Here is an 11,498-nt window from a genome sequence, read left to right as displayed (position 1 = left end):
ACACCTACTATTTTAATCCCAAACCTACCTGTATTTTATTGTCCGCCTCTCCTTTAAAAGGAAGCAAGGGTGACATGTATTCCTGATACTAGCTATGATCATTTAAAAAGTGGAATGTTTTGAGGATTCTCACTCCCTCCTCTTAGACCACCCCACCCCTAAAACCTCCACTTTTTCTCCAGTATACTTTTCTGTGCCTTCCTCCACCCCTGTCCGAGGAGCGCTCACTCGCTCTGTCGCTCAGCGAACTCGATCAGCTGTATCTGGGAAATGAAGGGGAAAAAAAAAAAAAAAAAAAAGAGACCTGCGTCCTGGAAGAGCGAGTGTGAGCTGAGCGGCGCTCGCGCGGTCGCCGGCTTTGCACAGCGCCCGCAGATGGCTCGCTCCGGCCCGGGCGCGGCGATCCGGTCGCCCCCAAGCAGTGGCTGCGCGCGGGTGAGGGGGGGGTGGGGGCGGGGATGGAGGCGGGGGAGGGGAGCGCGGGGCCCCTCTCCCCTCCTCTCCTCCCAGCCCCTCACCCCCACCCCTTTTATATTTTTTTTCCTCCCAAGTTCTCTTGCCTCGCTATCCCCCCTTGAATCCGAAGGCGCCTCGCGATTGGGTGCTGGGGCCGGGTACGTCAGTCAGACTGTGACGTGCAGTCTTCCTGTTTCCTTCAGCTGTGTCTTAAAGTAAATCTTGTTGTGGAGCGGAGCCCTCAGCTGAGGGAGCGCTCTGAAATAATACACCATTGCAGCCGGGGAAAGCAGAGCGGCGCAAAAGAGCTCTCGCCGGGTCCGCCTGCTCCCTCTCCGCTTCGCTCCTCTTCTCTCCTCTCCTCTCTCCCCTCTTCTACTCTCTTCTCTTCTCTTCTCTCTTCTCCTAGTCTCCTCTCTCCTCCTCTCGCGTCTTCTCTTCCTCTCTCTCCTCTCTTCTTGTCTTCCCTCCTCTCCTCTCCCTGCCCACCCTCTCCTCTCTCTCCCCTCATTCTCCCCGTCGGCCCGCTCGCGCGCTCCCGCACGGACTCACCGTCCCTTGTCCAATTATCATATTCATCACCCGCAAGATCTCACCGTGCGTGTGCGCGCGCGTGTTTTCCTCTCTCCGCCTGCAAAAAAGGCTCGGTCCCACTGCTCTCTGCACCGAGTAAGTATCTTCTCCCCCTCGCGAGTCCCCTCCCCTTTTCCAGAATCACTTGTACCGGCTTGTTCTTGAATGAGAAGAAAAGAAAAGAGACTCCCATTACTCATACTCGTGTAAACATCTTTCCACCCTCCCCAGGAGAAAATGGTGTTCTTTAAATGAATCATAATAAAATAGTGTCTAAACAGTTTCTAAGCAGAAGCCTCAGTGGAACTCAGCGCTCCGCCTCTCCCAGTTCCTACGAGTAAGTGATCCGCTTGGCTTTTCTTTCTTTCTCTTTCCTGCTGGTGGCTGGGGGGTGGTGTTGGCGAGAGGGGGGAGGCTGATAGTGCTGGACTTGTCGCTGATCTTGTCACCTTTTGTGTACTGTTTCTGGAGGGGGAGGAGGCTTTTCCTTCCTTTCCTTCTTTCTCTTGCCCTCTCTTCCCAGGAGAGAGGACCGCGAGGGGGACCGGGTCGCTTTTTGTTCGTCTGGATCCCCGCTCTCCTCCCAGCCTCATCCTTCCCATCTCCCCCGGTGAAAACTCCTGGGCTAGTCCCCACGTCCTTGCTCTTTGTCTTGTTTATTATAGCTGCCTTTCTTCCAGGAGCTTCCAATTTGCTTGGCATTTGCATACCTTTCACTTCTCCTTTTTAACCCCAGCAGAGGGCCAGGGAGTAGGGAGGAAGGGAGAGGGAGGTGTGTGTGGGGGGGGGGGGGGGCGCTCTGTTACTTTCCTCTCAAAACGCTGTCGAAGCCGAAATGTTGAAATCAGGGTTGGAGCAATGGAGAGATGGTCCTGGGAAACGAGCGCGGCGCCCCTCCCCTGTGCTCCCAGGACCCAGGGCTAGGTCAAGTTGAGTAGGGTAAGGTGGCACCAGGAGCCTCAGGGGTCCTGTGGTGGGAGGACTGGGGCTCAAGCGCGGCGGGAGGATGGAAGGATCGAGGTCCGGGTGGGGGTAGAGGATGTTCTCGGGCAGCGGATGTGCTCGCAGTCACCGCTGGCAGTCGACGTGGTTGGGCTGCTTCGATCTGATCTTGGTTCGTCTGGGTGGTACCTGCAATTTTGCCCCACTCCGGAGGACTGGAGAGGGAGGAGTGAAGAGGTGAGAGTGATTGTTACTGGGAAGAATAGTGAGGGGGCGAGAAGAGCTGCTATCTTGCCTGAACCTGCAAGGAGGGGGACGACGGGGGCAAGCTGGGGGGAGACATTACCCAAAGCCCAGGTTAGCAAATTGTTGGTTCTTCTGCTGTGCCAGCCACTTACTCCTCCTGCTAAAACTGAACGTAGGTGGAGGGTATGGATTGGAGGGGCGAGGTGAGGGGGGCGGGGGGCGGGAGGGAGGCAAAGGGGGAGTAGCTTTGGAGAGAGACTCACAGGTCTCCCGCCACTTCTCAGCTTTTTTTCGGAAGTTGAGAGTCCTCCAGGCTGGCCGACAGAAGACCTGGGAGGAGGGGTTGAGCGACAGTCTTAAATAGCCCAAGGAGGCAGGCTGGAGTGTGAAACTTCTGTTCTTGGCAATCCAGAACCCACTCCGCCTGGGGGAAGGCTGGGAACTCACCTGCTTGTTTTTATTTTTCCCAGAAGGTCTGTGTTGTCTCCTTGAGCTTATAATAACAGTGCAAGCACAGGGTGGCCTGCTCTCAAAGTCAAGGCTACAAGTCTCTTCTCTTGTTCTCCCCCCCACCCCTTCTCTCCCATCTATAACCTCCTTTACAAAAAAAAAAAAATTATAATAATGTCCTTTCCTGGATTAGGTAGACAAAGGTCTGTTAGCCGAGAGCTGCGCCATGGGCAGGGCCTGACAGGTGTGTTATGTCAAGGAAGACAGGTGCAAATTTCCTCTGTGTCTGTGTGTGTCTGTACAGTTCCAGACCTCAGGGTGTGCTCCAGGGTTGCGGAGGTTTATGGGTTTATGGTTGCCTTGGTTAATAGGATTGTCCGGGCTCATGGGAACTGCGCTGTTGTTATGTTTTGAGCCCTGCCATGTGAGTTCTTTGGTTGGGGGTGGAGGACAAGTTGGTATGTGTTTGTTTATTTTTCTTAAGGATGTTGGCAGGCTGCTGCTGAGGCTGTGTCTCGGGCTCCTGTCTGCCAGGCAGCTGAAAGTACCCCCACTTCAGGCAGCAGGTGGAGGGAGATTGACTTTCCCTTCGCTTCCCTCTGGTTTACGCCTATTTCCCAGGTCTTTGGGGGCATTGGGGGGGGGGGGAAGTAGTGAGAGCGTCTTGTGTGTGTGTGTGTGTGTGCTTTGGACATCCATGGATGGTGTGTGTACCTGCCAAGAATACCAAAGTCAGTTTGAAAGTGTTACTGTTTTTAAAGCTTATGTTCTTTAGCGCGCTTTCTCCCTGCCCAGAAGGAATAGGTATGTGCATAAACTCTTGCAGGTCGTATGTTAAATACTCTCATAAAGTAGAATGAGCCTGTCATTGTACCAGACATGTGCCAGATGTCCTAGTTATTACTTTGATGGAGAAGGAAAATCTCAAGTATGTGAGAGGTAACTGTGCTTTTCTATTTGATGCAAGATGTAGGCAGTCAGTCCTCTGAAGTTTCTTGCAAGAACTTCTGAGCATTATCAAAATGAAATGGGCTGTGGGTGGTGAAGAAGAAAAAGGGGAGTAATTTGGTTAACCTGTCCATGTGCTACAACATGGACCTGTTTCTGCAATAGTAAAATAGATGAAAGTAAGGACTGTGGCTTCATGTGTGAGGGAAGCGATTGAGAATTCAGGGTAAGCACAGTATATGGATTCTCAAAATCGGACCTTTTAATTTTTTTTCTTTAAACAGGCTACTTCTTGAGTTGCATAGAAATAGATCAGATGGTGAATGGTTTTTGTTGGTTGGTTTGGTGGCTTGGGTGATCATCCTTGTTTCATGAAAATTAGATAGTATGTGTCATTTTATTCTTTTGACTTAAACATCCAAGTTCCTCCTAATACTTTCTTTGGATGCTTTTGAAGTTCTTTCATCACTAAAATGTCATCTGTGGATATGTCATTTGCTTTATTTTTAATAAGGGTTATCTGTGCTTGGCACTTATTGATATTTTTATATGTCCATTGTGCAGAATTCTATTTAGGTTAATCACCAAGACCTTGTGGGGAAAAAGTCATGCATACCTAACCTAACATGCATCTTTGTTCTCACTTTATTCATTCCCTCGCATCTTTCCTCTATAAGTAGCACTTACAATCTTAAAACATAACCTAGCTGCCAGGCGTACTCTTTATTTGTTCAAAATGAAATAGGCCTTTTTTCATGAATTTCTTAGAGGCATTGTTTTGCATTTGCAACTGTAAATATAAGGAATATTTAGGTTCAAGGTTAACAAAAGATTATAAAATGTTACTGATTTTATAATATGAAGATGGATTGTGCCTGATATATTATTACTGGGTTCTAATTAAGTATCTGTATAAACTGGAAAGGACATATACATAAGGAATTTCTAAAACCTTATTGCCTGGTGTATTCGAAAGCTTCAAAGGACATTTAGAGTATTTCAATTCTCTTCAGAAAAAAAATAAATGTAAGTGTTTCTTCTTGAAGTTATTTCTCACTCTCTTTTATTTACTAATTTGGTGACTTATTACTTTTTAATATTTTAGGCATGTCTCAGAAAATACTCTGTGTTCATCTTGCAGGTGAAAAATGTATGAAATTTTTGATAGAATGGAGGAATTTAAGATAAAATGGTTCTGATTTGAGATCTCTGTTATCATAGGAAAATTTAAACCTGATATAAGATTTTGACAATACAATGTTAGTTAATTTAAGTATTAACTAATGTCAAGTGGGTTCCTCACAATAAACATCAAAGACTTTCTTAGCCTGATAGTGAGCAGAAACATCTCCAAAGGAAAAGTTGCTAATTAGCAGAAATGAACTCTTAAATACAGTGAAGGGGACAGCTTGGTAAAGGGCAGGGGTGGGGGAGTACCTAAATCAATTCATCTGATTGCCCCCCTTGAATTACTGATTTCCAGATGGATTTACAAGGTTCTTTGTTAGTGTTCTTCCACTTGCAGTTTCATAAGCGGCTTGACCCAAGTAGATCAGAGGCCCACTCAAAGGTTGTTTTCTAAAAGAAGTAAAGTGTAGGCTTGAACAATTTCTTCAAATCATTTTATCAACAAAGACAGATAGTCTAAATCATCCAAGCAGGAAACCATGCCAACCTTACCCTTCCCCTTCTCATGAAAGATTTGACTGAACTATCTGAGTAATAATCATAGTGATCACTTCTTTGTCTAGAATCTGGACTCCAGATCGAGGCATAAAAGTTGCATCCCCTTCCCCAAATAACTTCTTTATTAAAGCAGAACACTTCAGCACTTTCTACTTCACACTGCAGTGTTCCTTTGAAATGCTTCCCTGAAAATTCTTTTCTACTAACGTTGTCATCAGCTTCCTTAGGATTCTCCATGTTAAATTATCTGACGTTCTCCAGATAATTCAGATTTTAATGAAGAATCTTTTGGAGTAGTTAAAATCTGACTTGATCATAGTTGAACGTTCTTACCTTTTTCTGGGAGGAATCTGCTAATGTTAAGATACCCTTCATATAGGAATTATTAAAGTGTTTATGTAGTTAGATGCCAAGTGGTACGACACAATATTTAATAATAAAAATATTCTATGTAGATTTTCATATTAATTACAGAGGAGTTTACAGGAATAGAATATGTGTATCCAATCGATAATACATTTGGGTTCAAATGCTACGTCAGTATTTTTCTGCATACTTGCTGATACTGATGTTCACCAGTGCTGATCAAAAGGTTCATATCGCTGGGTTAAACTCAAAATTAATATAAAAATTAAAACATAATAAGAATCAGTAATAATTGTAGTTGAAACATATGGCTTAGTACATATATTGAGAAATAAAGGAATTTTTAAAAATCTTAATGGACAGGATGATATGAGTGATAAATTAATTGCATAGCATTCTCTAAATTCTGAATTGGGAAATCATGGAAGCACCTTTGAAAGTGTTTTCAAGTGATTTAATTTACATTATAGTCGTTTAACAATGCATTTTCTTATGTGGTAAAATATTCATATATATATATATATATATATATATATGTTTGTGAAACATGATGCTAATAAAGTACTACAGTCCACCAGTTATAATTATTTAATCTTGCCTATAGCCTTCATGGGTTATAATCCCAATGTGTATGACTACTATACCTTTATTTCTGAGTTTAGGTCAAAGCTATACATAGAGATCTATTTATTCACGCCTACTAATATAATGCCTTGTCTTGCTGGATTATATAATTTTTCCTAGTTTTCTCATTTGTTTTGTCCTGATTGTTATGTCTCAGCTGTACATTTTACAATAAGGCCCCCAAATATTTAAATTTTCTTAGCCCCAAACAGAAACAAATCATTATTTAATCCAAGAATGCTGACCAGTTGAGAGAAAATTGCAAAAATCAGTTTCGTTCAGTGAATTTGAAGGAAGTTACAGGATATTTTCTTCTTAAAAGACCCAACAAGCACGTTTAATTAACATGTATTCTCCACTGAAGATGAGAATGTGATTTCTTTCCACCTTAGGAAGAGCACAGCCTTCCCCTTGGCTCAGGCATGAGGTAGGGATGCAGCTGTTGATACCTAGGCTAGATGAGAGGAAGTGCAGTTGACGCAGAGGTAAATGGCAGCTGGGAAGGGAAGGATGGCTGGAGATGACCTTGTGCTCATCTCTTACACCAGCGTGTTGTTTCTGAGCCTCTGTTGCGGAGATGCTCTTCCTGTAGCAAGGATGGGTAGGGGGAAAACCCAGATTGGATGTTAAGAGGAACAGGGGAAGAAAATACTGCAGAAAGTTTGTTCAACATTTTGATTGGTGATCTATGTGCTTTTCAGGTGATATTAAAGAGAAAATGATTTGCACCCAAAAAGACAAGAGGTAAAATTTTTAAAGAATGGCAATAAACTCTATTTTTGAAAAGCTGATCTACACACACAAAGTCCTCCTCGCAAAGACATCCCACCTCAATATGCAAGTCTTTCTGAGCTTTAAAATAATTCATCTTTTCTCTTGTTTGTCTCCGTCTCCCCTTTTTTCTTTCTCTCACCTGACAGCTGCACCTGATTTATCAGATCTAACATGTTAGTGAAATATTTGCCATTGCATTTTTGTATTCCTGAAACCAATTTCATTTATTAATGTGTGAGGGGTCACAATCATCTTGAATTCAGTTTTGAACCCTATACATTGAAGTTATCAAGATCTGTTTCCATTCCAAGTTCAGGAAATTTTATCCTGAGGCACACAAAAAAGTATTTTACCCTCAAGCATCCAAAAAAACATACAAAAAAGCATCATGTTGCTTTCTTGACACTCTGATACAGCCTTTATTTAAATGTATTATCTTCATATAAAAACTGAGAACAAGGGCTACATGATGAAATCTTTGTCGCTTAAAAAAATACACATTGCCATCTAAGCATTGAGCATTTTCTTGATTTTTACAGGTTATTTCATGCTGAAATTATGCCTATTTGCATGGATAGTCATTCTTTAAAACTAGCCACAGATGCAGTCCTAGGGAGCACGTAGATGTTTTTACAGGTGAACCGAAAGAGATGGGAGCTGTTCCAAACACTCTGCACGCTGCCTTTGGCAATAGACCCTGTTATTGTGAAGATGTGCTCTGTTAAGCAAACGTGAAGTTTAATATTAGATAAACCCTGTGTGAAAAAAATTTTTCATTTTCTTCATAAAACGTTCATTGTAAGCAAAAAGATGCGACATCTTAACATTTATACAAAATTTGGGGTTAGCATCGCTGGTTAACGTCACAAAAAATGTCATGCAAGTGCCTTTTTATATTGTGTTCCCAAGAAACAATGGAAGTTCATATACAGAGACGGTATTTCCCTTTCTCACATATTTAATTGATGTTATTTTCTTTCTTCTTTATATATCTTCCTTCAGTCTTTTTCTTCCGCCTGTGTTTTTCTCATCCTTTAATTTGGCACAAGAAATAAGATTCACAAATGGTGTATGTTAAAGAGCTTCTTTAGGCGTTTGAAGTATTATTTTGGCAGATTATAGAAAAAAAAACTAGCACTGAAGATGTATTTATCCTTGCCTAACTCAATTTATTGTTCCACAGATTGATTTCTAAAATGTGACAATGTCCTTCTTCTGCACTGAGTCCAACTTTATAATAATTGAAGTCATCAAAAACGACATCATGAAAATTTTTAAATATTCTCATACTTACATTAAAATCCAGCAACAGATACCGTCTTCAAATGTGATTTTAGTAATAAAAAGCACATATCTGTGCTAAATAAGCAGACTTGTAGAATGAGTATTTGTGCACTTATTTCCATGCTAAATTGGCCATTTATGTTGGAAAGATGCTGGTGGGAGTGTTCTCCTCCCCATTTCACATATGACAAAAATGTTTTAAAATTCAGTAATAAAGGGTGTGTGTGAAATATTTGCATTTTTAGAGTCATTTTTTCCCCTTAATCGCGTTAAAGCCACAATAATTTTATCGCAGAAATGGAATTTTTCATCCAAATTTCACGCATCCTCAAAATGTAACCTTATTTCTTAAGTATAGACCACTTTTATCTTCTTTTGTAATATGAATCTCAGTGCCCAAAATTTAATCAATTGGTTGTCAGAGGCTGTGTTCTTATAATCTACTGTTTCTTCTGAAGATAAACAGTATCATTTTAGGCATTTGTGAAAGAGAATCATATTACTGGTGCTTAAGCAGTTTTTGCTTTTTTTTTTTTTTTTAATCTTAATCCATCTTAAACCAGTGGAGCAGAAATATTTAAAAATGTTTCATTTCAAGCAGAGTGCATAATAAATTGCAATAATTGTAATGTGCCATAAATCCCAGAGCCTATGCATTTTGCATTTGATTCAGGATTGAGGTCAGGAAATTTGGAGAAATTTAAAGAAAATGATTCATCAGTCCTTTTGTTCTGTTGGCCAGGGTCCCAGGATTCTTGAGCTGTGCCCAGCTGACGAGCTTTTCAAGATGGCACAATAACTGTCCAGTGATGCCTGACCATGACAGCACAGCCCTCTTAAGCCGGCAAACCAAGAGGAGAAGAGTTGACATTGGAGTGAAAAGGACGGTAGGGACAGCATCTGCATTTTTTGCTAAGGCAAGAGCGACGTTTTTTAGTGCCATGAATCCCCAAGGTTCCGAGCAGGATGTTGAGTATTCAGTGGTGCAGCATGCAGATGGGGAAAAGTCAAATGTACTCCGCAAGCTGCTGAAGAGGGCGAACTCATATGAAGATGCCATGATGCCTTTTCCAGGAGCAACCATAATTTCCCAGCTGTTGAAAAATAACATGAACAAAAATGGTGGCACGGAGCCCAGTTTCCAAGCCAGCGGTCTCTCTAGTACAGGCTCCGAAGTACATCAGGAGGATATATGCAGCAACTCTTCAAGAGACAGCCCCCCAGAGTGTCTTTCCCCTTTTGGCAGGCCTACTATGAGCCAGTTTGATATGGATCGCTTATGTGACGAGCACCTGAGAGCAAAGCGCGCCCGGGTTGAGAATATAATCCGGGGTATGAGCCATTCCCCCAGTGTGGCATTACGGGGCAATGAAAATGAAAGAGATATGGCCCCGCAGTCTGTGAGTCCCCGAGAAAGTTACCGAGAAAACAAACGCAAGCAGAAGCTGCCCCAGCAGCAGCAACAGAGTTTCCAGCAGCTGGTTTCAGCCCGCAAAGAACAGAAGCGAGAGGAGCGCCGACAGCTGAAACAGCAGCTGGAGGACATGCAGAAACAGCTGCGCCAGCTGCAGGAAAAGTTCTACCAGATCTATGACAGCACTGATTCTGAAAATGATGAAGATGGTAACCTGTCTGAAGACAGCATGCGCTCGGAGATCCTGGATGCCAGGGCCCAGGACTCCGTGGGGAGGTCAGACAATGAGATGTGCGAGCTGGACCCGGGGCAGTTCATCGACCGAGCCCGGGCCCTGATCCGGGAGCAGGAAATGGCCGAAAACAAGCCGAAGCGAGAAGGCAACAACAAAGAAAGAGACCACGGGCCAAACTCCTTACAACCCGAAGGCAAACATTTGGCCGAGACCTTGAAACAAGAACTGAACACTGCCATGTCGCAAGTTGTGGACACTGTGGTCAAAGTCTTCTCCGCCAAACCCTCTCGCCAGGTTCCTCAGGTCTTTCCGCCGCTCCAGATCCCCCAGGCCAGATTTGCAGTCAACGGGGAGAACCACAATTTCCACACCGCCAACCAGCGCCTGCAGTGCTTTGGCGATGTCATCATTCCGAACCCCCTGGACACCTTTGGCAATGTGCAGATGCCCAGTTCCACAGACCAGACAGAAGCACTGCCCCTGGTGGTCCGCAAAAACTCATCTGACCAGTCTGCCTCCGGCCCCCCTGCCGGCGGTCACCACCAGCCCCTGCACCAGTCGCCTCTGTCGGCCACCGCAGGCTTTACCACGTCCACCTTCCGCCACCCCTTTCCCCTCCCCTTGATGGCCTACCCGTTTCAGAGTCCATTAGGTGCTCCCTCCGGCTCCTTCTCGGGAAAAGACAGAGCCTCTCCTGAATCCTTAGACTTAACTAGGGAGACCACGAGTCTGAGGACCAAGATGTCATCCCACCACCTGAGCCACCATCCTTGTTCACCAGCACATCCACCCAGCACCGCAGAAGGGCTCTCCTTGTCTCTCATCAAATCCGAGTGTGGCGATCTTCAAGACATGTCCGAAATCTCACCTTATTCGGGAAGTGCAATATCCTTTCATTTGCCCCCCAAGGAAAACAAGCCCAAACCAAAAAGGCTTCCCAGAAGGTCAGGTTTACACATTGTTTAGAATGATGTAGATGACTATCTTCTTAAGAATGCAGCCTTTCCTCTTCTTCCCAGTAATAGGCTTTTATCAGCAGGCGTGAGGCACTTCTGGTTGCACAAAAGCTTCACAGGAAACCAGCATTTTTGTAACTTTCACAAGTTGTTAATTGCCCTAAAGTGGTAGTATTTAATTTGTGCTTTTGCAGCAGGGTTTTTTCTGCTGTTTCTTCCGGTATTATCTTCTAATCCTTTTTTTTTTTTTTTTCCCAAGAGTAGATTTAGAGGTGGAAAAAAAAAAATCTCATTGTAATATTGAATTCTATCAGGTTTTATTTTAATCTAAGTTTCATAGCAGAATAAAGAGAGAAAAATCAGTTTTCAGATCCCTAAGACTCCATAAGAAGAATTCTCCCCTTAGTTAATCTATAAGGCTCCTGGTCTGTTTAAAGAAGGCCTGATTAAATCTTATGAGGAACAGTCTACTGATGGGAGGCTGCAGTGGGAGAAAGATGGTTGTGGATAGGGAGTTAGAGTCTCTCCTTATTCTTCAAGTGAG

At 43.6% G+C, this 11,498-nt stretch overlaps 1 protein-coding gene across 2 annotated transcripts in view; it reads left to right on the top strand.

Moving 5' to 3' along the window:
• The first annotated feature begins 709 nt into the window (after positions 1 to 709).
• The window catches only part of PROX1 (prospero homeobox 1), a 53,627-nt gene continuing 42,838 nt past the window's right edge, over positions 710 to 11,498 (top strand). Inside the window, exons 1-2 of one of the 2 annotated variants that reach the window (XM_082660199.1) lie at positions 710 to 1,125; positions 9,092 to 10,889. In XM_082660199.1, coding sequence (XP_082516325.1) covers positions 9,159 to 10,889 — 1,731 coding nt within the window. In that variant the 5' untranslated portion in view covers positions 710 to 1,125; positions 9,092 to 9,158. Of the gene's footprint in view, positions 1,126 to 1,324; positions 1,367 to 9,091; positions 11,170 to 11,498 lie in introns of those variants that run through there. The other variant, XM_082660198.1, reaches the window with a different exon arrangement.

This window comes from Grampus griseus (genome assembly GCF_964374135.1).
Source record: "Grampus griseus genome assembly, chromosome: 1".
NCBI classification, from domain to species: Eukaryota; Metazoa; Chordata; class Mammalia; order Artiodactyla; family Delphinidae; genus Grampus; species Grampus griseus.
The sequence above is the reverse complement of the archived record's forward strand: the minus strand, read 5'-3'. Positions and strand labels throughout refer to the sequence as shown.